Here is a 20,664-nt window from a genome sequence, read left to right on the forward strand (position 1 = left end):
TGTGAGGGCAGAGCTGCCACTTCACACCTCACGTGCTCCCCCTGGATCCCAGAGCCTTCAGCTCTGACTTTTCCCGCGTCCCTCCGCCCTCCCCTATCCCCCTCCCCCAACCGCCCTGGGGTCCAGCTGTGGGCAGCCGTCAGGTGCTAGGCCCAGGGCTTCTTGGCAACGGCCAAAACCACAGGCAGGGCTGTTGGTAAAGCTGTATCAGGTGAGTTGAGGTGGAGCTGGGAGGACCACCAGGCAAGAGCCTGCACGAGGGTCTGGGCCACGTGGGACGGCTTTGCTTCCTGACCCTCATCTCTCCTCAGAGCCCAGGCCCTCCATCTGGAGCTGACCAGGCAGGCACTGTCCCATTCCTGCTGCCCGATGCTATGTGTTCTCAGGTGGGGCCCTGGACTTTTCTGAGGCTGAGCTTCCTACATGGACAGTGAGAGCTGGGCCTCGCTGTGGGACCCAGCGGGATGAGCCACGGTGAGCTCAGTGGGAGCACTCAGCAAGGTTTTGGATCCCTGTTACCCTGGGCTCCATTTGTGAGCATCTCCCTTCGTTGGCTCTAAAGGCAAACCCCAAGGTACCTTCTTGTAGAGCCGGCAGACAGCAACCCCTCGTCAGGGACCTCGCCGCCCTCCCAGCCGGGCACCATCACCCCGGAGGACCTGGAACTCCTGGAGGAAGGGCTGGCCAGCTCCGAGCCCTTGAGTCTGGAGGAGATCTCGGAGAGGTATGAGTCCAGCTGCCTGCCGTCCACCGCTTCGGTCCCGGAGCAGGACACCCACAAGCGCTGGAAGCAGCTGGAGCTGTGGTGAGCCCCTTGGGGACCAGGGGCGGGAGAGCCACGTAGTCAGTGCCCCGCACACGCAGCCGACACGGCCCGCTCCTCACCCCACCAGGGTGGCCGGCCTGCAGGCCGAGGTGGTGCTGCTGCGAGCGTACCACGCTGAGCCTGCTGCGGGAGCTGCTGCAGGTGCACGCCTGCTTGCAGCTGCAGGACTCAGAGCCGAAGAGGCTGCAGCAGGCGACTCAGGCCCCCGAGAAGGAGACTCTCCAGGTGGGACGCGTCGGCTGGGAGGCGACATCCCCGGGTGTCAGGGCAGCTGATTCCTGGACCCTGAGCCCCACTCAGCCCCTGCTGCTCAGGCCAGGGCCTCAGGTCCCACTCCGTGGGCCCCCGCGTCTGTGCTGGTCGAGCTGGGAGGGCCCCTGGCCTGCACTCAGCTCACCCCTCCACCTTGCAGTTCCTCAGCCTGCAGAACCAGAGCCAGACGCAGGCCCTGGACAAGAGATACTCCTGCACCCTTGGAGCAGGCTTAACAGGAGAGAGAGGGGCTTTGGGGAAGCAGCGGCTGCTGCCAGGCCAGTCTGGGCATCAGCCCCTGGCTTTTGTTGCCTCCAATTTTGGTATCTTGCTCAGGTAAGCAAACACATCCACGGCCCAGCTCCAGTAGGTCAGATTGCTGGAGCCCGGCAGCCTGTGGAGCCTGGGAAAGGGGCACAAGGCTTGCTGCTGGGCCGCTTGGCTGAACCCCCACCCCAAAGGCTGCCCAGCCTGCTCCTGGCTGCCAGGAGGTGGCAGGGCAGGCCCCAGGCAGAAGCAGCCCTTGTGTGCCAGGACGGTGGAGGTCCAGGAGGCCCTGACCCAGATCAGGAGGAAGCAGGCACTCCAGGACTCTGAGCGGAAGGGCGCCGAGCAGGAGGCCAGCCTTAAGTGGGCCCCTCAGGAGGCTGTCTCTGGATCCACCGAGGGGTCGTGTGGGAGTCATCAAGGAGGGCAGGTGACCCTCCAGCCCAGGGTCCCCACCCCCTCCCCTTCCCCGTCAGTCACGCTCACGGGGAGCCTACCTCTCTCTGTCCCAGGTGGAGACACAGAGTGGGCTTCTGGCCTCTGTGTGTGTTTACCTGGACGGGGTTGGACCTCCTGCTAGGTCAGCCTGGGCCCCCCGGATGCAGGCCTGGCCTGAAAAGGATTTGGTGTCCAGGGCCCCACCAGCCTCCCTGAGGCTCCCTGTCAGGCCTCTGGCCGACTGGGCTGCTGTGACCTGCAGCCGTTGCCCCTAGGTTGTCTGAGCTGACCGAGAAGCTGAAGCAGGAGGAATGGGACCGGGAGGTGGCCTGTGGAGCCCTGCAGAAGAGCCAGAAGGAGGCCAGCCAGAGGGTGGACCATGAGGTGGCCAGTATGCAGGTACCTGGGAGGCCAGGGGCAGGCCCAGGCAGGGCTCTGGCATCAGCAGCCAGCAAGCTGCCAGCAAGACAGTGTGTGCAGGAGACCCCCAACTCTCCCCATCCCACATCTTCTCCACTGCTGGGGTCTTCCTTCACCCCATCTCTCGTTTTGGTTCCGTTCACGTGTTTGGACCTGGTGGCCGACCCCCAAGTCCTACGCTGTCCAATACGGTGGCCATTGGCCACGGGTGGCTCTGTATGTTGCAATTGAAAACTCAGTTCCTTGGTCACACGAGCCACATCCCAGTGCACTGTGGCTACCTGTGGCTGGTGGCTGCCGATTTGGCTGTGCTGAGGTGGAGTGTGTCCTCCATCACAGGAAGTTCATCATTAGCACGAGTGCTGTTGTGGCCACTGCTCCCCCACCTCCCCTTCCCCATGTGATCAGCACCCAGATCAAGAAATAGAATCTCATAGCCCGAGGCCGCTTCCTTGGCCATTTCCAGCTTCAATGCTTCCCTCCGTGCAAAGTGGAAGTCCCTTCCTAAAGACGCTTCTTCCAGTGGCCCTGCTCCCGGGCTGGTGCATGTGGCCTAGAAGGTGGGGCAGGGGCCAGGGTGGGGCGCCTCTGGACCCAGCCTCTTCTGCTCTGCAAATAGAGACCAGGGACTCTGCCGCGTCCCCAGCTGCTGTCCTCATAGCTCAGCTGCCCAGCTCCATGCGTGCCCCTCCCGCTGCCCTGTGGGAAGCTGGTGCCTTGGCTCCATCGAGAGGCAGGAGCCCCAGGCAGCATTGGGGCCTGGGATCCCCGATGCCTGGCTGGCCCGCATCTCCTCAAGTGTGCCCTGGGGCTGGGGTCAGTGCCCTGCCACTGCTGCCTGGTTTTGTGAATAAAGTTTTATCGGCACATGGCCATTCGTTTACTGTTGACCACGGCTGCTTTTGCGCTGGAACCACAAAGCTGAGGGGTTATGACAGAGACCCTGTGGCCCATAAACACCAAACATCTGCCTTCTGGTTCTTTACAGAAACACCTGAGCCCTGCTCCGGGTCACCCTGCATGGGGCAGGGAGGCTGGTGGGGGCTCAGGGTACACCTGCTCTGAGCTGTGGGCAGCCCTCCCGGCCTTAGAAGGACTTGTGGCCGTGGAGAGGGTGCCTTGTGCCTGTGGGCCTAGACCCCCGTCTCCTGCATCCAGACCCTTGGTGCAGCAGGAAAGGAGCTGATGGAGGGAGAAGAGAGAAGGGGTCCCACCCTGGGCCTGGAGGGCGAGGGCAGACTGTGCACACGTGTGAACGGGGATGTGCACACGTGCATGAGTGTGTGCGCATGTGTGAGCGTGTGCTCACATGTACACTCAGCCTCCTTGCCCAGGGCTCCTGGCAGGGCTATGATCCGATGGCTGCTCTACCGCCCCCTCTGGTGGGGTCTGGCAGTCACTGTGAGAACCACGTGTGTCCTGGGCCCGTGGAGCGTGGCCTTCAGACCCTTCACAGCCCTTGCGCCTGGCTCTCTGGGACATGTGGCCCCTGCCTGCCCTGCCTTCCTTCCTGAGGAGGGTGTGACGGGCCCACCCCTGCAGGGCACACAGGACCAGGGTCCCCTCCGACAGAGATGGTTGGGCAGGAGAGCAGCAAGTCCCTGATGGCGCTGTGGGTATGGGGATGGGCGAAGGGGATGCCCATGGGGAGGTGCACGGTGACCATGTGGCCCCCACTCCACAGGCCCAGATGACCAAGCTCAGGGAGGAGATGAGCCTCCGCTTTCTCAAGAGGGAGGCCAAGCTATGCAGCTTCCTGTAGAAGAGCTTTCTGGCCCTGGAGAAGGTGGGTGCCTGCCGGTGGCAGGGCATCCAGTCCCCCTCTCCCCAGCTCACAGGGGGCGGGGTCTCCCCACAGAGGATGAAGTCCTCAGAGAGCGCATGGCTGCGGGCGGAGAGCGGCCTATGGGAGGAGCTGGAGAGCAAGTGGCAGTAACTCCGGGAGCTGGACGCAGAGCACACACGGGCCCTGCAGGGGCAGAGGCAGGTGGGTGGCACGGCGGGCACCGGCACAGGCGGGGCCCCAGCTGGAGCCGGGCAGGTCTCAGGTTGCCTCTGCCTGGCAGCAGGAAGAGTGCCACCTCCTGGAGCAGTGTCAGGGCCTGGACAAGGCCGTGGTCCAGCTGACCGAGTTTGTGTGTCAGAACCAAGCATCGCTGAGCCACGTCCTGCTGGCCGAGCAGAAGGCCTGGTGGGTGTCCGAGCGGGGCTTCAGGCGGGGCAGGTGGGAACGGCCCTGCTCCCCTGACCCCAATGTCCTGAGCCTGGCTCGAGGCCCAGTGGGGTGCCCTGGGGCAGAGAAGCTGCCCTTTAGTGGGGGGCTCCCATCCCTCCCCCAGCCTGTCCCTCGTGGGGGAGCTCTGAGTGGCAGCGGTGGACACAGCCCTGTCTTGGTGGTCCCTGTGATGACCCTCATCCTCTCCCTGGGGCCACCTGGAAGGTTCTGAAGCCAGTAGCCGGGCTCGCTGCCCTGGCACAATGCCAAGGGGTGGGCCAGCCTTGGCTGAGGGACAGTCTCTCTCAGTGGCACCCACCCCCAGGGATGCTAAGGGGCAGTTGGAGAATAGCCGGGCCAGGGAGCTGGCTACCTCCCTGCAGGAGAGCCTGGAGGCCATGCAGCTGGCCAGCGAGCTGGCCCAGCAGGAGATACACAGTGCCCTGGAGCTGGTGAGGCGGCGGGGCCAGGGCCGGGCCCGCAGGGTTCCCCGCCTGTGCAGGCCGTACGCTCAGCCCAGCCTCCCACAGCTCCGAGAGAAGAGCCAGGCCCTGAGCTGGTCAGGCAGGTGAAGGACATGAGTGACCACTTACTGGCCCTGAGCTGGAGGCTGGACCTGCAGGAGCAGATGCTGAGCCTGAGGCTGTGTGAGGTGAGTGCACAGAGCAGCCTGGGGAAGGCGCACCTAGGTGGGAGGGGTCCTGCTGCCCCTCAGGGCGGCGGGTCCCAACCCACGCAACAGCTGTCCACAAGGCCCAGGGCCCCAACCACACGGGGGCTCCACTGAGTGACCAGCAAAGCAGCCTACAACTTTGGGTTCTTTTTGCTCTTTTTCTAACAGCTTTATTGAGGTTCAGTACACACACCAGACAATTCCCCCTTTCAAAGTGTGTACTTCCGTGGTTCTTTGTCTATTCAGAGTTGTACAGCCACCACCACAATCACTTTTAGAACCTTCCCATCCCCCCAAAAGGAAACCCCGTGCATTAGAGGTCACCCCCTCCCCCCCGCCCCTGGCAAACACTGGTCTGCTTTCCGTCTCTCTGGATTTGCCTGCTCTGGACATTTTGTATAAATGGAATCAAATGCTCTGTGGCCTTTTGTGAGCTTCTCTCGCTGAACGTTCCGTGTTTGACGTTCAACCACTTTGTGGCATGTGTCAGTGCTCGTTTCCTTTTTATGGCTGTCACATTTCACTGTGTGGATGGACCATAGCTTATCCATTTGTCAGCTGATGGACACTGAGCTGGTGTCCTTCTGAAGCCCTTAGTGCTGCTGTGAACACAGATATACACCCTTTGGCGGCGGGGCCGGGTCCCCCATCCTGTGCGTGTAGGCCAGCTGCCTGTTCTCTGTCGCTGCCGACTCACAGGCAGCTGGGTCTGGCTCAGGGGAGGGAGTGAAGCCAGGCCTTCTTAGGGATGTGGCTCTGCTCAGCCTGGTGGTCCTGCCTGGGAGGACCGGGGCACCCAGACTGTGCCAGGCCAGGCCACCCAGGCTGTGTCCGGTCAGTGTGGACAAGCTCCGAGTTGAGGTGGGGACCCTGTGCCCTCCAGGAGCTCTGCTGCGTGGGGATGGCCATCTCAGGTCTGACTGTGGCTCCACTGGGGCCAGTGAGTCTGCCTGTCCACCCACCCTCTCTGAGCGGGTTCCAGCCCTCACTGGTGTCCGCGCCCCAGGCACAGAATGAGTGGGGAGTTGCAGAGCAGCGATGGCGGGAAGGCCTGGCCCGGTGTCGAGAGGAGGCCGAGGCGCACCTACGGGAGGCGCAGCAGAGAGTGGACAGCCTGCCCTGGCAGGTGGGTGAGGGTTGGGGTGGCCTCCCCCTCCCCGCTGTGCCCACCCTGAGCCGCCCGCCGGCTCCGCGTTTCAGATAGAGGCCATCGCCGACAGGTGCATCCTTCACAAGAGTGACTCAGACCTCAAGATCTCCACCGAGGCCAAAGCCAGGTGAGGCCCCCGGCTCCCTGTCACAGCCTGGCAGGACCTTCAGGGACTGGGCTGGTCCCACCGCAGGAGGGCACAGCCGTCTCAGAACGACCCTGCTGCATCACAGGGCTTCCTGACAGTGGTCCATCCTCCCCAAGCCCCTGCACCTGTGGCAGCCCCGACCCCTCCCCACCCCAGGCCTGGCCCAGCTTTGGGCTTGGCCCCTGCTTGGGACAGCCTTTCACTCTGTCACCTGCTGGGGATCCCCCAGTGCCCACTGGTGGGGCAGCAGTGCCGAGCACCCTATGCTCTGCCCAGGGCCTCCTCCCTCCAGCTTCCCCACCCCCCAGATGCCCCCCAGAGCCCGGCAGCCCCGGCCTCCTGTGCTCACAGAGAGTTCGAGGGCGAGGCCGTGAGGCAGGAGCTGGCTGCTCTGCTGTCCTCTGTGCAGCTGCTCAGAGAGGGCAACCGCGGGCGGAAGATTGCCGAGATCCAGGGCAAGCTGGCCACGGTACCCCTGGGCCCCTGGGCTTGGCACACTTGACGGGGGGTGGTGGGGAGCTGGCTCAGACAGGGGCAGACCTCCCCCCACCCAGGGAGGCTCAGATCCAGGACACGCCCCTGGGAGTGTGGGGGCCGAGGCTCATGGAACCAGCCATCCTGCTGGGTGGCTCTGCATGTACCAGCCTCTGGAAGTACCAAGTGGGGGCTCCTGTCTGGAGCCCCCAGATGCTGAGGTGCATCAGCAGTCAGTGAAAAGAGCAGACCTGAGTTCTGGTCGGGTCCCCCATTGTCATCGGGCTGAGTGATGCGGCCGGCTCCCACTGAGGGGCGAGGACCCATGCGTCGGAGGCCGGCTCCTGCCACGAGTGATTAGGGTGGGGGCCTCCCCCGGGTCTGCAGACTTCCTGCATCTGTGCCCACGAATGGGGGCCGTGTTTAGTTTCAGAACCAAATGATGAAGTTGGAAAGCAGCATCCAGGACAACAAGACCATCCAGAATCTCAAGTTTAATACAGAAACCAAGCGGGTGAGAGGTGGCCCCTGAGCTGGGCCCTGGCCGTGCCCCCGCCCCCCCACCAAGCTCCAGGGCTTACCAGGCCCTGTGGGTGGGCCGCCTTTCTCTGTGCAGAGCCTGACTCCCAGCTGCCCTCACCACCCCCAGCCTGGCCACCCCCTAGCTTTTTGGTCTGCCCAGCTGTCTATCTGCGTGTCTGGCCCAAGCAGAGTTTCCGGGCAGATAAGGCCCAGGCTAGCCCAGAGGGAGATAAATCCCGTTGGCTGTCCCGCCCCTCTGGTCTGATTCCTGCGTCCACAGCACACGGAGGAGATGGCCACTCTGCTGTCAAGCGTGATGCACCTGTGGAGCGAGGCGGGCCGCCCCGACGCTAGGCAGCAGGAGGTCCTCACGTCCCTGGTGAGGCAGCAGGTCTTCATCAAGGACGTGGCCCCTGCCGAGGTGGTCCCCGTGAACCACTGGGGCGTGTACCAGGCCGTGAGGTGGGCAGCGGGGAGCCGCCTTCCAGAGCCCCCTCCAGGCCCGGGTTCGGGGCTGGGCGGACCCCGAGGGCAGTGGGCGGAGGCGGGGTCCGGGCCGTGAGCTGTGTCTCTGGGCAGGTGGCTGCGGTGGAAAGCGGTCCTCATGAAGCTGGTGGCCTGGCAGAGGCCAAGGGCGGTCTGGGAGAAGCCCCTCGACTAGAAGCCCACCCACTAGCTCTTGTCCCTGCACCTTTCCCAGAAATAAACATGCCCGCCCCACACCTGTCAGAGGCTGGAGTTCCCTCCAGGGGTTCAGGAGGCCCTGGGCAGGGGAGTGGCCAAGAGGACCTTCCCTAGACTCCCAGAACCCCTGCTCCTGTCCTGGCTGCTGAGCCCCAGGCCCCACCGCTCCCCAGGGCCTCCCACCCACAGGCACTGCGGCCCAAGCCCCACCCAGAGCCCACAGCACGTTAGCTTGGCCACTCAGACGGTGCCCCCCTTCCTGCCCCTCCAAGAAAGCCCTCACCCCCATGGTAGCTGGCCCTGCCACCTGCCGCGGGTGCCACGAGGAGGGGCCGCCCTGGGGCCAGCTGGGTGGGCAGTGTGGAGGGCTGCCCTTCACCACCGACTGGAACTTTGGGGGCTGGTCTTTGAGGAAATGTGGCTTGCCCAGAGGGGAACCCAGCGTGTAGAGGCCCTGAGCCCACCGCCACCAAGAGGCTGCAGCTCCTGCCCCATCCTCCCTCCTGTGGGCAGAGCTCTTGGGTGGCCCCTGCCCATTCCCTGCCCTGGCCTGGGAAGTCCCTACCTGAGCTGATTTGTCCCCTGGTGGCTGCCCTAATTGGAGGTCCCTGAGGGCTCCTTTCAGGACAGCAATAAGGAGAGTCCGGACCCTTGTTGCCCTCAGCTCACCCCCACTGATCCTTGCTCAATCGCTAGGCCTCAGCCAGCTGCACCCCCTCCAGGGCCTGGCCCCCCCAGCCCAGCAGCTCGGGGCCGGCCTCTGCCGACCAGCTGGCCAGCAGGTCGCTGAAGTCAGGCGTGCCGGGGTGCAGCAGACCCAGGGGGCTGGGTGCCGGCTCCTTCCAGAAGGAGGGGGGAAGCTTCCTTTGGGTCATGGGGGTGATGTGGCCGTACTTCTGCTCCAGCCTGAGTCGGCGGCCGGCCGCGGCCCTGGGCCCCGAGTACTGCCGCAGCCCGTAGTCGAAGAGCTCGGCCAGGGGTCCCAGCGGCTGCGGCCCTTCCCCACTGAGGCCCAGCCCACACGCCTGCCCCTCGGGGGCCCCAGGGGAGCAGACCCCGGGCTCAGTGGCCTCGTTGTTTTCTGGGGCCTTGCCCTGGGCCAGGCGCACCAGGTTGGCGCAGGAGAGCTCCCTGGCTGAGCTGCTGGCCGTGTGACCATCAGCGTAGATGTCGCAGGCGTCGGGGTCCTGCCCCCGGTCCTTGTGGCCGAAGTACCGCTGGATGTCACCACTGATGAGCTCAGAGAAACGCAGGAGCTGCAGTGGTGTCTCTGGGCCACTGGGGTCCAGAGGGGTCACTTCTGGGGCCCAACCTGAGCTCTGGGGGGCCGGGCTGTGGCCCTCTGGCCCCTCGACCTCCAGCTCCTCTTCCCCATCCTCCTCCTCCTCCTCCTCCTCCTCCTCCTCCTCCGAAGAGTCTTGGGGCTCTGGGTCTGAGGGCAGGAAGGGCCCATGGGATGGCAGAGACAGCCGGAAGTCACAGAGAGGCCAGATCACGCCCGCGGCCATCTCTCCGCCGAGCTTCTGGGGGCTCTCGGGCAGTGGGCGCTAGCTGGGGAGGGAAGCAGAGAGGGGACAGGTTAGCAGTCAGGGCCCGCAGCCCTCCTAGGGGAATAGTCACTACAGCCTTGGGGCGGGCGCTGAGCTCAGAAGCAGATGACATTTGGAGAGACGGAGGTGGTGGGCACTGGGTGGGTGGGTGGGGGCGTGGCAGGGGTGAGCTGCAGGGTGCAGCCCTCAGTCACCCGCCAGAGGAGGGTACATCCTGTCCTGTAGGGAGGGTGGCTGACAGTGCCCTTGGAATAGTGACTCGGAGAGAGAGAAGCAGGGCAGGTGGGAAGGGAGCCGGCCCAGGGGCTGGGCTTCGGGCAGGTTTGGGATCTGGAGAGCAGAGCCCTCGTCCCAGCTCAGGGTCACTGTAGCTCTTGATAAATAGGCTTGTTAACGTAGAGTCTGCCCAGGTGCAGGGTTGGGGGGACCCCCTTGGCACATCCCCTCCCCGAGTGTCTGTGGTTGGCAGGGTCCCTCTGTGCCTGAAGTGCCCGTGCTGAGCCCGGGAGCCGGGCCTGGCTGCCTCGACCTGGGTGCTCTGTCCCTTGCAGTTTTGGGGGCTTCGGAGGCTTCAGGGGCTGTGAGGGTGAGCTCCGGGGGGGGGGGCAGAGCCATTTCTCTGTCCCCACAGTCGCAGGCTTCCCTGTGCTCCCTGTCGGCGGTGGGGGGGTGGTGAGGTCACCTCTAGCATCTCTAACCTGGGGATGGTTCGGGGGGCTGGCAGGACCGTGGAGGGGGTGGGATTAGGGGAGCTGATTGTGAATGTGGGAGCCCCCCCAGAACAGGGCCCCAGCTCCTCCACTGCAGGGAGGCAGGTGGGCCAGCCCTTGGACCAGGAGGGCTTCTAGCAGGAGCCCTGGGCAAGGGAGAGGAAGAAAGGGAAGGAGGGGTTAGAGAGAAGTGGGGGCTCCCAGCTTCAGGAAACCACTCCCCATGTGGGGGGAGGGGCGGGAAGTCCACAGGCTGCCCTCAGAGTCAGGGGGGCCTCTCGGACCTCCCCCTCCTCCCTGCCATCATGCTCCGCAGTTCTAGGGCCCCTCTTCCATGTTGGGGTGAACCGTGGCCCCAGCATTGGGCGTTGGCATGGCAGCTGGTGGGGAGCCAAGACTCAGGTGCCCTCCTTTCCCTGGCCGGCCCACCTCGAAGACCCAGCCCCGCTCAGCCCTGCTGTTGACCCCTCCCCGTGGGTGGGTGGTCCCCAAAGACCACCAGGGCAGAGGAACCCACAGCCTTCCCAGGACCTCCGCCACCAGCACCCTCCCGCCCGCCGCCCAGCCTGGCTCCTACCTGCCGAGGCCTGCAGCTCCCGCTGGGCAGGCCCACCTCCACCTGGGCTCAAGCATTTATAGCCAAGCTCTGTGGCTGGCCCGGCTGGCAAATATTTGGTGACTGCATTGTCATCGCAGACTGGGCAAATAGAGCCCGTTTGCTTTAGCGCCCGGCAACCAGGGCCCCGCCGGGGGGAGCCTCAGCCTGCCCGGGGGACCGTGGAGTGTTTGCCGCTCACCCAGCTGGCTCACACCCGGGGCCGAGGACCCTTATCTCCGCCGCTGATTGGGGCCCGGACCAAGCCTTGTCAAATAGGCGGAAAATTAAATTTCATGCTATTTTGACTCCTGGAGTAGCTTTCTCTAGAGGACATCCTGCTTCTGCAGTGCTCTGGGTGAACGGGATCTAGGCCAGCAGCAGGACCTGGGAAGCCCCAGGAGGGCCAGGGACCACCAGCCAGGGCCCAGGTGGTGGGTTTATGCAGGTGGGGACCCCGGAGTCCCTGCCCAGCCCCCTCCTGCCACTTCCCACCGTTCCAGAGCTGCAGGCGCATTTGCAACAAACCCCATTGACTCACTGCTCCCCCAAGGGCTTCGTCCCCACATCCAGGCTGAGGTGACACCTCCCTTCTCTGGCTTCTTTTTTAGCTCCTGTGCCTTCCCCTAAGGGGCTTGGTGGCCCCTCCAGCCCCGTGGGTCCTGCCTGGGGGCGTCCTCACTGTGGTTACCACCCATCATTACAGCCCATTCACTGTGAGTCCCATGAGTCCAGGCCAAGTTTCCCTGTCCCCGGAAACTGACCTCGGCCACAGCCACAGTTCGGTCCTTATACCCTGGGGTTCGATGACACTTGCCAGGTCCTGGTTGTGGGTCGGCCCTGCCCCAGCCTTAGCCAGCCTCTCTCTGACCCAGCACAGCCCAGATGTCAGCCAAGACCTGGGGGAGGCTGGGGGTTGGGGTCCCCGGTGGCTCCCCAGGACTGCTGGGACCCCAGAATCCCTCTTTGCCCAGATACGGCCCCTGCCCCTCTGCCAGCCCAGGGAGCGCCCACCATGACCTGCTCAGGACCCAGGGCTGGACCTCAGCAGCTGTCCTGGCTGTAGCTGCAGTGCCCACTGCTGCCTATCGGGAACAGCCAGGGCCGGGGTCTGGGAAGGGGCTGGAGACCGGCCGGTTTGGGGTCAGCCCCACAGGGTGGGGCCTCAGGGGCCTGAGGGAAGTGCTGGGCACGGGGGCCGTGCTGAGGAAGGTGAGATGCAGCCCTGTCATGGAGAAGGTCCTGGCCTTTGTGGCCAGAGGAGGGGCTTCACGAAGGAGGTGGTTTGCAGGCGCTGGTGGGGCAGGTGCTCACCCAGCCAAGCCGGGGAAAATAAAGGTGTTCCAGCAGAGGGGACAGCCTGGAAAGGAACCAGATCGCGAGACGCTGTCACCCCTGTGGTCGGCTGAGTGATGGCCCCAAAGATGTCCACACTCTGATCCCTGGGAATTGCGTCGTCACCCCACTTGGCAAAGGGAGCCAGTGGAGGTGACTGAGATAAGGACCCTGAGATGGGAGATGGCCCTGGATTATCCAGTGGGCTTGTGTGTCACAGAGGGAAGCAGGAGGGTCAGAGTGGGGGTGGGGGGAGATGTGGCAACTGAAGCAGAAGGTCACCTTTGAAGGTGGAGGGGCTGCAAACCAAGGAATGGAGCGGCCTCTAAAATCCGGAAAACAAGGAGATTCCCCCTTGGAGCCTTCGGGGCGCAACTCTGCAGACACCTTGATTTGGGGCCAGGGAAACCCACTTGGGACCTCGGACCTCCAGGACTGCACAACAAATCAGTGTTGTTTTAAGCCACTCAGTTTGTGCTCCCTGTTTCAGCAGCAACAGGAAGCCCAGAGCTGGAAGCGTTGGCTGGAAAGTGGGGTGGGCGGCACACGGGACCTCCTGGCCTGGCCCTGGAGCTCGGACCTTCCTCCTGTACTGGGAGCCAAGTCGGCCAGAGCCTCAGCTCTTCCCAGCATCACTGGAGCCAAATCGCAGAGTGGCAGTGGGGCTTTTGCAGGAAAGAGGCCCCAGGGTGGTTTTCACCCCCCACCCCACAGACCCACTTTTCCGTCCTGGCCTCTGCCTCAGGCTCCCAGTCAGTGGAACTGGGTCTGTGGAAGGGGTTCTGGGTCCCAAGAGTGACCCAGCGAGGTGTCCATTCATGCCAGCTGTGGGAAGACTGTCCACAGACAGCCAGACCCTTGTCCTCTGGTGGCAGAATCCCAGTGCTTTTTTCTGCCTGACCAGAGACAAGGAGGAAACCCCAGTCTAGGATGGAGAGTTCTAGAGTCGGGGAGAACCCAGAGCAGGCAGGTGTTTGGGGAGAGGAACCTCAGCAGCACAGTGTTGGGTGGGCCTCTGGACACAGGAGGCCTGAGACCGGAGACTTGGGGAGGGTGCCACTGCACCAGTCCTAGCGATCAACGATGGGGCCTAACGAGGCACAGTGTGTGGAGGTGAGGGTGGGAGACAGGCATGAGAGGGATTCAAGAAGCAGATCTTGGGTCTTAGTGGAATTACCCCCTTCCTTGCCCCTCCTGAGTCAGAGCCATGCTCAAGATAGACACAGGAGTCTGGTGGGTGGAGGCTGAACTCTAGCTTTTGTTACAGGTGAGGCTGGGCTGGGTTATGGCAGCCAGGGGGACCCTGGGTAGGTGGAGAGACGCACTTTCCCAGACTCACTGCCCACACGTGTCCCGCCGGTATTGGGTGGCCAGCCAGTGCCAGGCCAAGTGGCATGGGTGTCCCAAGCCCCCTCTGCCTATGGGGGCTCCTGGGTGGGGCTTGGGGCTGAGGCACTCAGGCTGCCAGGCTTGGGGCCTGAGTATATGCCCTGGCATCTGCTCCCAGCCAGGCCTCCATTGTGGGCAGCATGGGGCCTTCAGAGCTCTGTGCCCACCCTGCCCCCACCAGCCCCCACCCCTGCTGTCAGGCGTCAGCCCCTGGGAGAAAAGCTCTGCCTTTCCAAAGGTGGTGGCCCTGCCTGTCCCCATGCACCCCATATTGATCTTCCCAGGGAAAATCAATAGCTCCAATATGTCAGCTCTCAAGTGGCGCTACAGTAAATTACTCCCGCCATCGGGCACACAAGGGCTGCAGCCTCCCTCCCATTAGTGGGACATTAGTCCTCGTGTGAGGTTTCTCTGTGTGCTTTGAGATAATGAAGATAATGAGGTGTTGGTTTATGCCTCTGGGAGGAGGGGGACCTTGGACAAGAGCGGCATCGCTGGCAGTGCTGGGCACCTGTCACCCAGTGCCCTGCCGAGACTGCTGGGGTCAGGAAGGGGAGGGCCCTGGAGACACCGGGCCACCGGCCGCATCTGGCTGTGGCTTTTCCCACTCTGGGCTCCACCGCATCAGAGGGTCAAGCAAACCACAGCATTTGGGGCTGCTGTCGCCCTCCAGCCAGAGGCTGCCAGGGACACACGTGTCACTGAACAGGTGGACTTCACAAGGGAGAATTCACAGCCCGGGACGTGGGTGTCTCAGGAGGCGGGCGTTAGAAAGGGCTCTGGGTTCAGCCATTGTTGGGTGAGGGGCTCTGCTCTGGGCTGCGTGCTGTCAGCAAGCAGGGTAACTGTGACTGGGCATCTGTATCAGTCTCCAGGGGCTGCCATAACAAAGGACCACCAACTGGTGGTTTAAAACAACAGAAGTTACCTTCTCACAGTTCTGGAGGCCAGAAATATGAAACCATGAAGGCTTTGGGGGAGAATCTTAGCTTCTGGTGTAGCTGGCAGTCCTCCGCATTCCTTGGCTGGTGGCTGCATCGCTCCAGTATCTGCCTGCCTCTTCACATGGCCTGCTCCCCTGTGCGTCTCTGGGTCTTTTTTCCTCTTATAAGGGCATCATTTAGGGCCCACCCTATCCATCATGACATAGTTTTAACTAATTACATCCACAAAGACCCTATTTCCAAATAGGGTCACGTGCTGAGGCTCCAGGGGGATAAGAATTTGGAGGGACATCATTCCACCCAGTATAGCATCTTTAATACATCTTATCCAGAAGGAGGGCAGATGAGGCAAGGCTCTAGCCATGGTTGGTAAAGGACCAGGGTCCCTCCCATCAGCCAGGAAGGGGGTATTTGGTCTTTTTTGGGCCACTTCCATGTTTTGCCTGTGTTCAGATGTGATTATAAAGGGGTCTTGAGCCACCACAGTCACGGAGAGGCCTGGTCCAACACTGGTGTTCTCTGAAATTGTTTACATTCTACAGAAGAGCCCAGCTCCGAGCATCAGGCCAGCTCCCGGAGATCAAGGCCTGCTGTCCTCCTCAGACTCCGCAGGACCCACGTCCTTTGCATCATGCCTTCACCTAGAATGGAGACCAGTGCTAGCAGGACTTGGGGACAGAGGAGAGGTCCACTGGACATGTGGATTTGCTAAGTCTTTGTTGTGGGCCTGTGCTGCTCCTCCCAGACTCTGGCCTCAGAGCACCCTAGGAGCCTGATGGCAGTAAAGGAGCCCTCCACTGCCTCAAGATGGAAGGACACTTCCATGCCATCCCTTTATCAGTCTTAACAGCTGTCTCAGGGACCGACAAAGGGCTTCCCAGGCATAGCACCAGTCCTGGAAGCAGCCTGCGAAGGACAGGAGATGCCCATTTTACAGCTGAGGAAGCAGAGGCTCGAGGGGTGCTTGTCTGAGGTGTCTTATTTCTGTCACCCATCCAAAGCAGTGGGACAGGTTTAGTGACCCTTTGGAGGCTGCCCTGCCTGGGGGTGAAGCCCTAGCCCCTGCCGTTGACCCCCAGCTCTGCACCCCCTCTGCTGTCCCAGGGAAGCTTGTACCCAGATGCCCAAAGCATACCAACCAGGTGGCTGCATCAGCTGCAGTCAGCAGCTCCACCCCAACCTCAGGCCTCTTTGATCTCCAACTCCTCCAGGAAGCCCTACAGGCTCCACACCAGAATGATTCTGGTCCATCCTCCCGCCCACAGTAGGTGCTCCTGGGGTTCCCTGTGGTCGAATTGGTTTGGCAGTGATTCTGGGTGGGGTTCTGGGGTGGAACAGGTGGGGCGGAGCCCAGTGAGGAGGATGTGGGCACACAGGTGCCTCTGTTGACACAGCAGCTCTAAATACAGTCCTGGCTTTGCAGCTGAGCTGCCACCAGGCGTCCAGGTTTGGACTTCCCAGGGTGGGGAGATCTCCCAGATGCTGCTGAGCTAGGAACACCTCCAGCCCGCCACCCTTGCTTAAGTGTCTCTAGACTTCCTGAGGGGTGAAGAACTGGTACCCGAGGCTGGTGCTTCTCCTGCCAGAAAGCAGGTGCAGGAGATGCTCCAGAGGCAAAGATTCTGAACCAGGAGGCAGCACATTACAGCTGCCAACTAAAAATTGTCGCTTGTCACCTGGTTCTACAAGAATGAAGTCACCTGCCACTGCAGTCACTGACCTTCAACACACCCTTAAAGGAGTTCAGGGCAGAGATCAGGAATGAGGCCCTCTGTGCTCTGGCAAAAACTGGCAGAAAAACTCTCACGTTGTGCTTTTTTTTTCAGTCGTCACAGTTCACAAGGTGGCCTCGTAACCTGATTTTGTCACCGTCAAACGCCCCCCCACACACACACCAGCACATCCCCACGTCTCCACAGAGTCTGTGATGACGCCTGGGTGCTCCTATGTGGTCTCCAGACAGGACGGCTCAGCAGAGCCAGGGCTAGTTTGCCTTGAAGGCAGAAGGCTCCAGCAGCTTCCCTATGAAGTCAACTGGGGAACCGGGTAGACAGGAAGTCCCAGGACAGCCCGAGGGTGACCCTCCCTAACTGACTCCTGAAGGTGGATGGGAAGGTTCCCCCCGAGCAGGCTGCAGCCTCCATCCATAAAGATGATGGCGCGCTAGGCTCTGCACTGGTGGTTCCGCTGGCGTGGAGAGAGAGACTTGTCCGAGTGCCTGCTGGCTTCCGGGTGACAGCCGTGGGCGTGCTCTGCTGCGGTGGGTGAGGGATGGCGGCCCTGCGGCTGAGCAGTGCGCAGAAATGCCTGTCCCGCAGAGCGGATGGTGTAGACGCGGCTATTCGTGCGCAGCACAGAGCAACGCAAAACGCCAGGGCTGGGTGAGGGTCCGCGGCCATGGGGCGGGGGACACTAGTCGAGGGGACAAGATAACTCCGTGGCTGCAAGTCCAATGAAAAGAGCAAAACGGCGTCGCAAGGCCGCGGGGAGGAGGCGTCCAGGGGCTGCGCCTGCTCGGCGGGAGGGGTGTGGAGTGTGGGTTCAGGACGCCGATCTCAGGCGAGCCCGGCAGACGGTGAGACCCGCGCTGAGGCGAGCTCGTCGGACGACGACGCCAGCATCCCGTCCCCGCCGCCCGGCCTCAAGCCCGGAGCGGAAACCTAGGAACCTGCCCGCTAGTTCCTCTTCGGGCCGGCAGCGAACTACATTTCCCGGCATGCCCGCGCGGCCGGCCGGGGGCGGGCCTGCGACGGAAGAGGCCGCCGGAGGACGTGAGTCATTTCCGTTGCGCAAGTGGGTACACGTTCTGTAGTCGTGAGCGGAGGCCAGGAACAGCGCGCGGCTTCCGGCTTCGCGCGACGGAAGTGACGCGACGCTGCGCGCGGCGGCGCCGAGTGCGGGGCCGGGGTCGGGATGAGCCGCGTGGTGTGTGCGCCGGCTGCTAGGTGAGCTCCGCGTGGTCTCGGCGGGACCTAGGGTGAGAGCAGCGGGCGGGCGCGCTCACTGTTCTGTCTCTTCCAGGGCCCTCCGGGTGCTGAGGCTCGTGCGCTGGCCTTTCCGAAGCTTGCATCCTCCGCCCGGTGGCCGGGCTCGTGCCCAGCCCGCGGCCGAGGGTGAGGAAGAGGATGACCCTAACCGCCCCCTTCAGTTTTCCTCCAGCAAAGCCATCCCGTTCCGCTGGCCAGTGAAGCACTCCCTGGGAAGGGAGCAGCAGCGGCCCTGGTGGAGGGTGCTGCCCTTCAGCCTGTGCCTCATGGTTCTGGTCATCTGGTGCTTCTTTAGGCAGGAGACTAGCGCGGACCGGTGGTTGAGACGGATGTTGGAAGAAGAGGTACCGGAGCCCAACGATCGGTCTGAAGAGCCTGGAACTCCGGTGGCCCATGGGGCGAGAACTTAATGGGGTGGCAGCAGCGAGGGAACAGACCTCAGTCTTTAGGCTTTGACGTCGCGTTTGACCGTTTCTGTCCTGGTTATGCGCGTCCTCAGACTGAAGGACTTGGATGGCGCGCCTGGCAAAGTTGACTCGTTGAAGGCAAAGCAGGATGTCAGCAAATCGGAACCGGCTCTTTGCCTGATACTTGTTGCCATCGAATACGTCCAGAAGACTTTTCAGGTCCATAGAAAGGGTTTTGGTTGCAGCGTGTGCTGTTGGATTTGTGATGTCTTTGTACAACATTATCACGTTTCCAAAGGGATGCTGGTGACACTTGTAATCCAGTGTGATCCACTTTGCAGGTCATTTGCTTTCTGAGACAGAATAACTGGCAGACGAGTTCAACGTTTTGTTTTACAATGTACCGTGATGTGTATAAATTGATGTTAGTTTAACAGACTAACAATAAATATTAATTTGGTAATGTGGAATTAAGCCAATGTTTTGTTTTGTTTTGCATTTCATTTAAAAAAGGGAGCCTTCTAGTCTTTTCAGTTCCTTTGTTTGTTTGTTTGTTTTTTCCAGAATAGGAACTGAGGAAAGAAACCTAAATGTTAATTGTAGAACACTTTCTCACCTCTCTTCCAGTTTTTAATTTTAGCAAGGCAACAACTTTCTGAGTGGAATAACGTTGATAAATATTTTTATGGACAACTTAGAGGCAATATTTTGGGTATGTAAATGATATGTTTTCAGGTACTGCTTAGTAGGAAACTTAGTTCTGGATTAAATACAAGATGCATAAAAGGGAAGATTTTATTTACTTAAGGTTCTAGTGGAACGTTTTATCTTGGCATATCTTTGGTGCCAAAGTTAGCTGGAAATTTCTCTCACTCGGATGGTTGAAGACCACGGACTGTATGGCAGTGTACTGGCTTCTCACAAGGCCTTGGCCAAGGTCTGGCCCGCCTTGGTAAATTATGCTTGTCAGGGAGGTGGTGCTAAGACAAGTATATTCATTTTTTTTAAAGATGAAGAGACCAAGATTAAGAAGGATTGACCTAATCATGGCTCAGGCTACATCGTTAGTTCCACTGGGAGCAAAGAACTAAGATGTCCTTTCTCTGACCTGGTGTGGTTGTGACCTATTTGGTTGTGAACCATTTTATTTGAGCAACAGTCATTCAAACCTGAACCCTGACTTTACTCTCACTAGCTCCTGCAGGAAAAAAAGTCAGAACTAACGAGAAGAAATTTTGTTTTAATTAAAAATAATTTTCACATGACCAAAGCAATATGATTTATCTGGAAAAGTTAAACAGTGTAATAAGCAAAAGGCAGAGAATCAGAAACAGTAATAATCCCACCACCTAGAGGTAACTGCTATGAGCACTGTTGGGCAGAAGATGGAGAAAATTGTATTTTAAAAAATCCAAGGAAAAGAGGTTACCTAAGTCGATGGCCTCATATCTTCCAAGCTGCTGAGGGTATTTTAACGTCTGGGTACTACCCCAGCCTTTTAAGAACATTCTTCAAAAGCATGAAAAATGACAATCTTTACAGCCTGTCACAGTTCTCTTTGCTCTCTTCAAGGAAGGTGCCTCTTGGGTAGGCATCTTTTCTCCCACCTCTACAGCAAAGATCCCCAAATTTCTTTATCTTGGGGCCCCAACTTCCTTTTTTAAGCTCGAGGTGGTTCTCTATACTTCTCTGCTGGACTTTACAGGTTCCTCAAGCTCCTTAGGTCCAAAACAGAGTTCAGCTCTCCCCAAACCTGTTTCTTTGCTCTGTATCCCTCCCAGCTCGGGACTTTGGAAATATCCTAAACTTCTTTCTCATTCCCTGCATCCTGGCAGTCTTCAAGATCTGTTTAGTCCTCCTCCAAAGAACTCATGGGCCTTGTTTCATTCTTCTGCTTGATTTTCTTCAAAAATATCATGTTGATATTTTGCCATTTTAATTTCCAGCTTTAAATGTAATGTTTGTAGAGGTAGTAATTCCTTTAGACAATGTGAACATATAAAGAAGGTAGTCATTCATCCCACCAGCAAGTGATGGCTTATTTTACTGTATTACTTGTGTTGAAAAAAAAAAAAAACAGAAACTTACATGCTTGGGAACAAATGTATGGAACTGCAGTATCTTGCTTTGTTTTGTCACTTAAGTAGGAGCATTTTTCTTGTCATTAACAATTCTCAGGAAGCATTGTCATTCTCTGTGAGGTGCTCTTTAAGTTTTTGCCAAATAACTTTGGTAATTACCTTTGTACATCTTTGTCTGAATCTCATTCTTTTTTAGGTTGGAGTTTCTAGAAATGGAACATTATTTTCTATAAAGGTCAGTACCCATTCCTCCTCCCAGCCACAGTTCCTTTAAGGGCTTTTCTTGCTGCAGGTCACCAGCATTGTGGGTTGCTGTTAAGAACAACAAAAAGTCTGCCTGCTCCATGGGCTCTTCCTTGTTTCAATTTGCATTAAAAAAAATTACTAGCGAGGTTGAAAATTTTAAATAATGTCTCAGGAATTCCCTGGCGGTCCAGTGGTTAGAACTCTGAGATCTCAAACCGCGCGGCCCGGCCAAAAAAAAAAAAAAAAAAAAAAAAACAGTTTCATGCTATATATTTACAAAACAATGTACTCTGGGCCTGGGTTCTCCCTCCCGAAATGCACATCCTTCCTCCTCCAGGGCCAGATGAGCTG

The 20,664-nt window shown here is 59.9% G+C and overlaps 3 protein-coding genes across 3 annotated transcripts; 2 read left to right on the forward strand and 1 right to left on the reverse strand.

Annotated features, from left to right (window-relative positions):
* Positions 1-40: 40 nt before the first annotated feature.
* CCDC154 (coiled-coil domain containing 154) lies at positions 41-8,116 on the forward strand. Its single transcript, XM_082644541.1, is given in 19 exon segments — positions 41-474; positions 589-805; positions 894-920; positions 922-1,615; positions 1,617-1,708; positions 2,059-2,182; positions 3,888-3,962; positions 3,966-3,989; positions 4,062-4,136; positions 4,140-4,190; positions 4,270-4,394; positions 4,744-4,969; positions 4,972-5,070; positions 6,098-6,217; positions 6,292-6,368; positions 6,741-6,858; positions 7,291-7,377; positions 7,666-7,847; positions 7,965-8,116. Coding segments are annotated over 19 exon segments (2,505 nt in total). The 5' UTR covers positions 41-464; the 3' UTR covers positions 8,047-8,116.
* Positions 8,117-8,761: 645 nt separating this feature from the next.
* PERCC1 (proline and glutamate rich with coiled coil 1) lies at positions 8,762-11,176 on the reverse strand (the record flags this gene model as incomplete). The annotated part of the gene is made up of 2 exons (XM_082644945.1): positions 10,907-11,176; positions 8,762-9,620 (listed from the first exon to the last, which is right to left on the reverse strand). Exon 2 carries the CDS (start codon positions 9,575-9,577, stop codon positions 8,762-8,764), a length of 816 nt encoding a protein of 271 aa, XP_082501071.1. The 5' UTR covers positions 9,578-9,620; positions 10,907-11,176.
* Positions 11,177-17,380: 6,204 nt separating this feature from the next.
* Positions 17,381-18,456, forward strand: UQCC4 (ubiquinol-cytochrome c reductase complex assembly factor 4). Its single transcript, XM_082645371.1, has 2 exons — positions 17,381-17,537; positions 17,614-18,456. The coding sequence occupies exons 1-2, from the start codon at positions 17,506-17,508 to the stop codon at positions 17,987-17,989; spliced, it is 408 nt and encodes a 135-aa protein (XP_082501497.1). The 5' UTR covers positions 17,381-17,505; the 3' UTR covers positions 17,990-18,456.
* The last annotated feature ends 2,208 nt before the right edge of the window (positions 18,457-20,664 follow it).

The sequence above is a fragment of the Mesoplodon mirus genome (assembly GCF_964341445.2).
Source record: "Mesoplodon mirus genome assembly, chromosome: 15".
NCBI lineage: Eukaryota > Metazoa > Chordata > Mammalia > Artiodactyla > Ziphiidae > Mesoplodon > Mesoplodon mirus.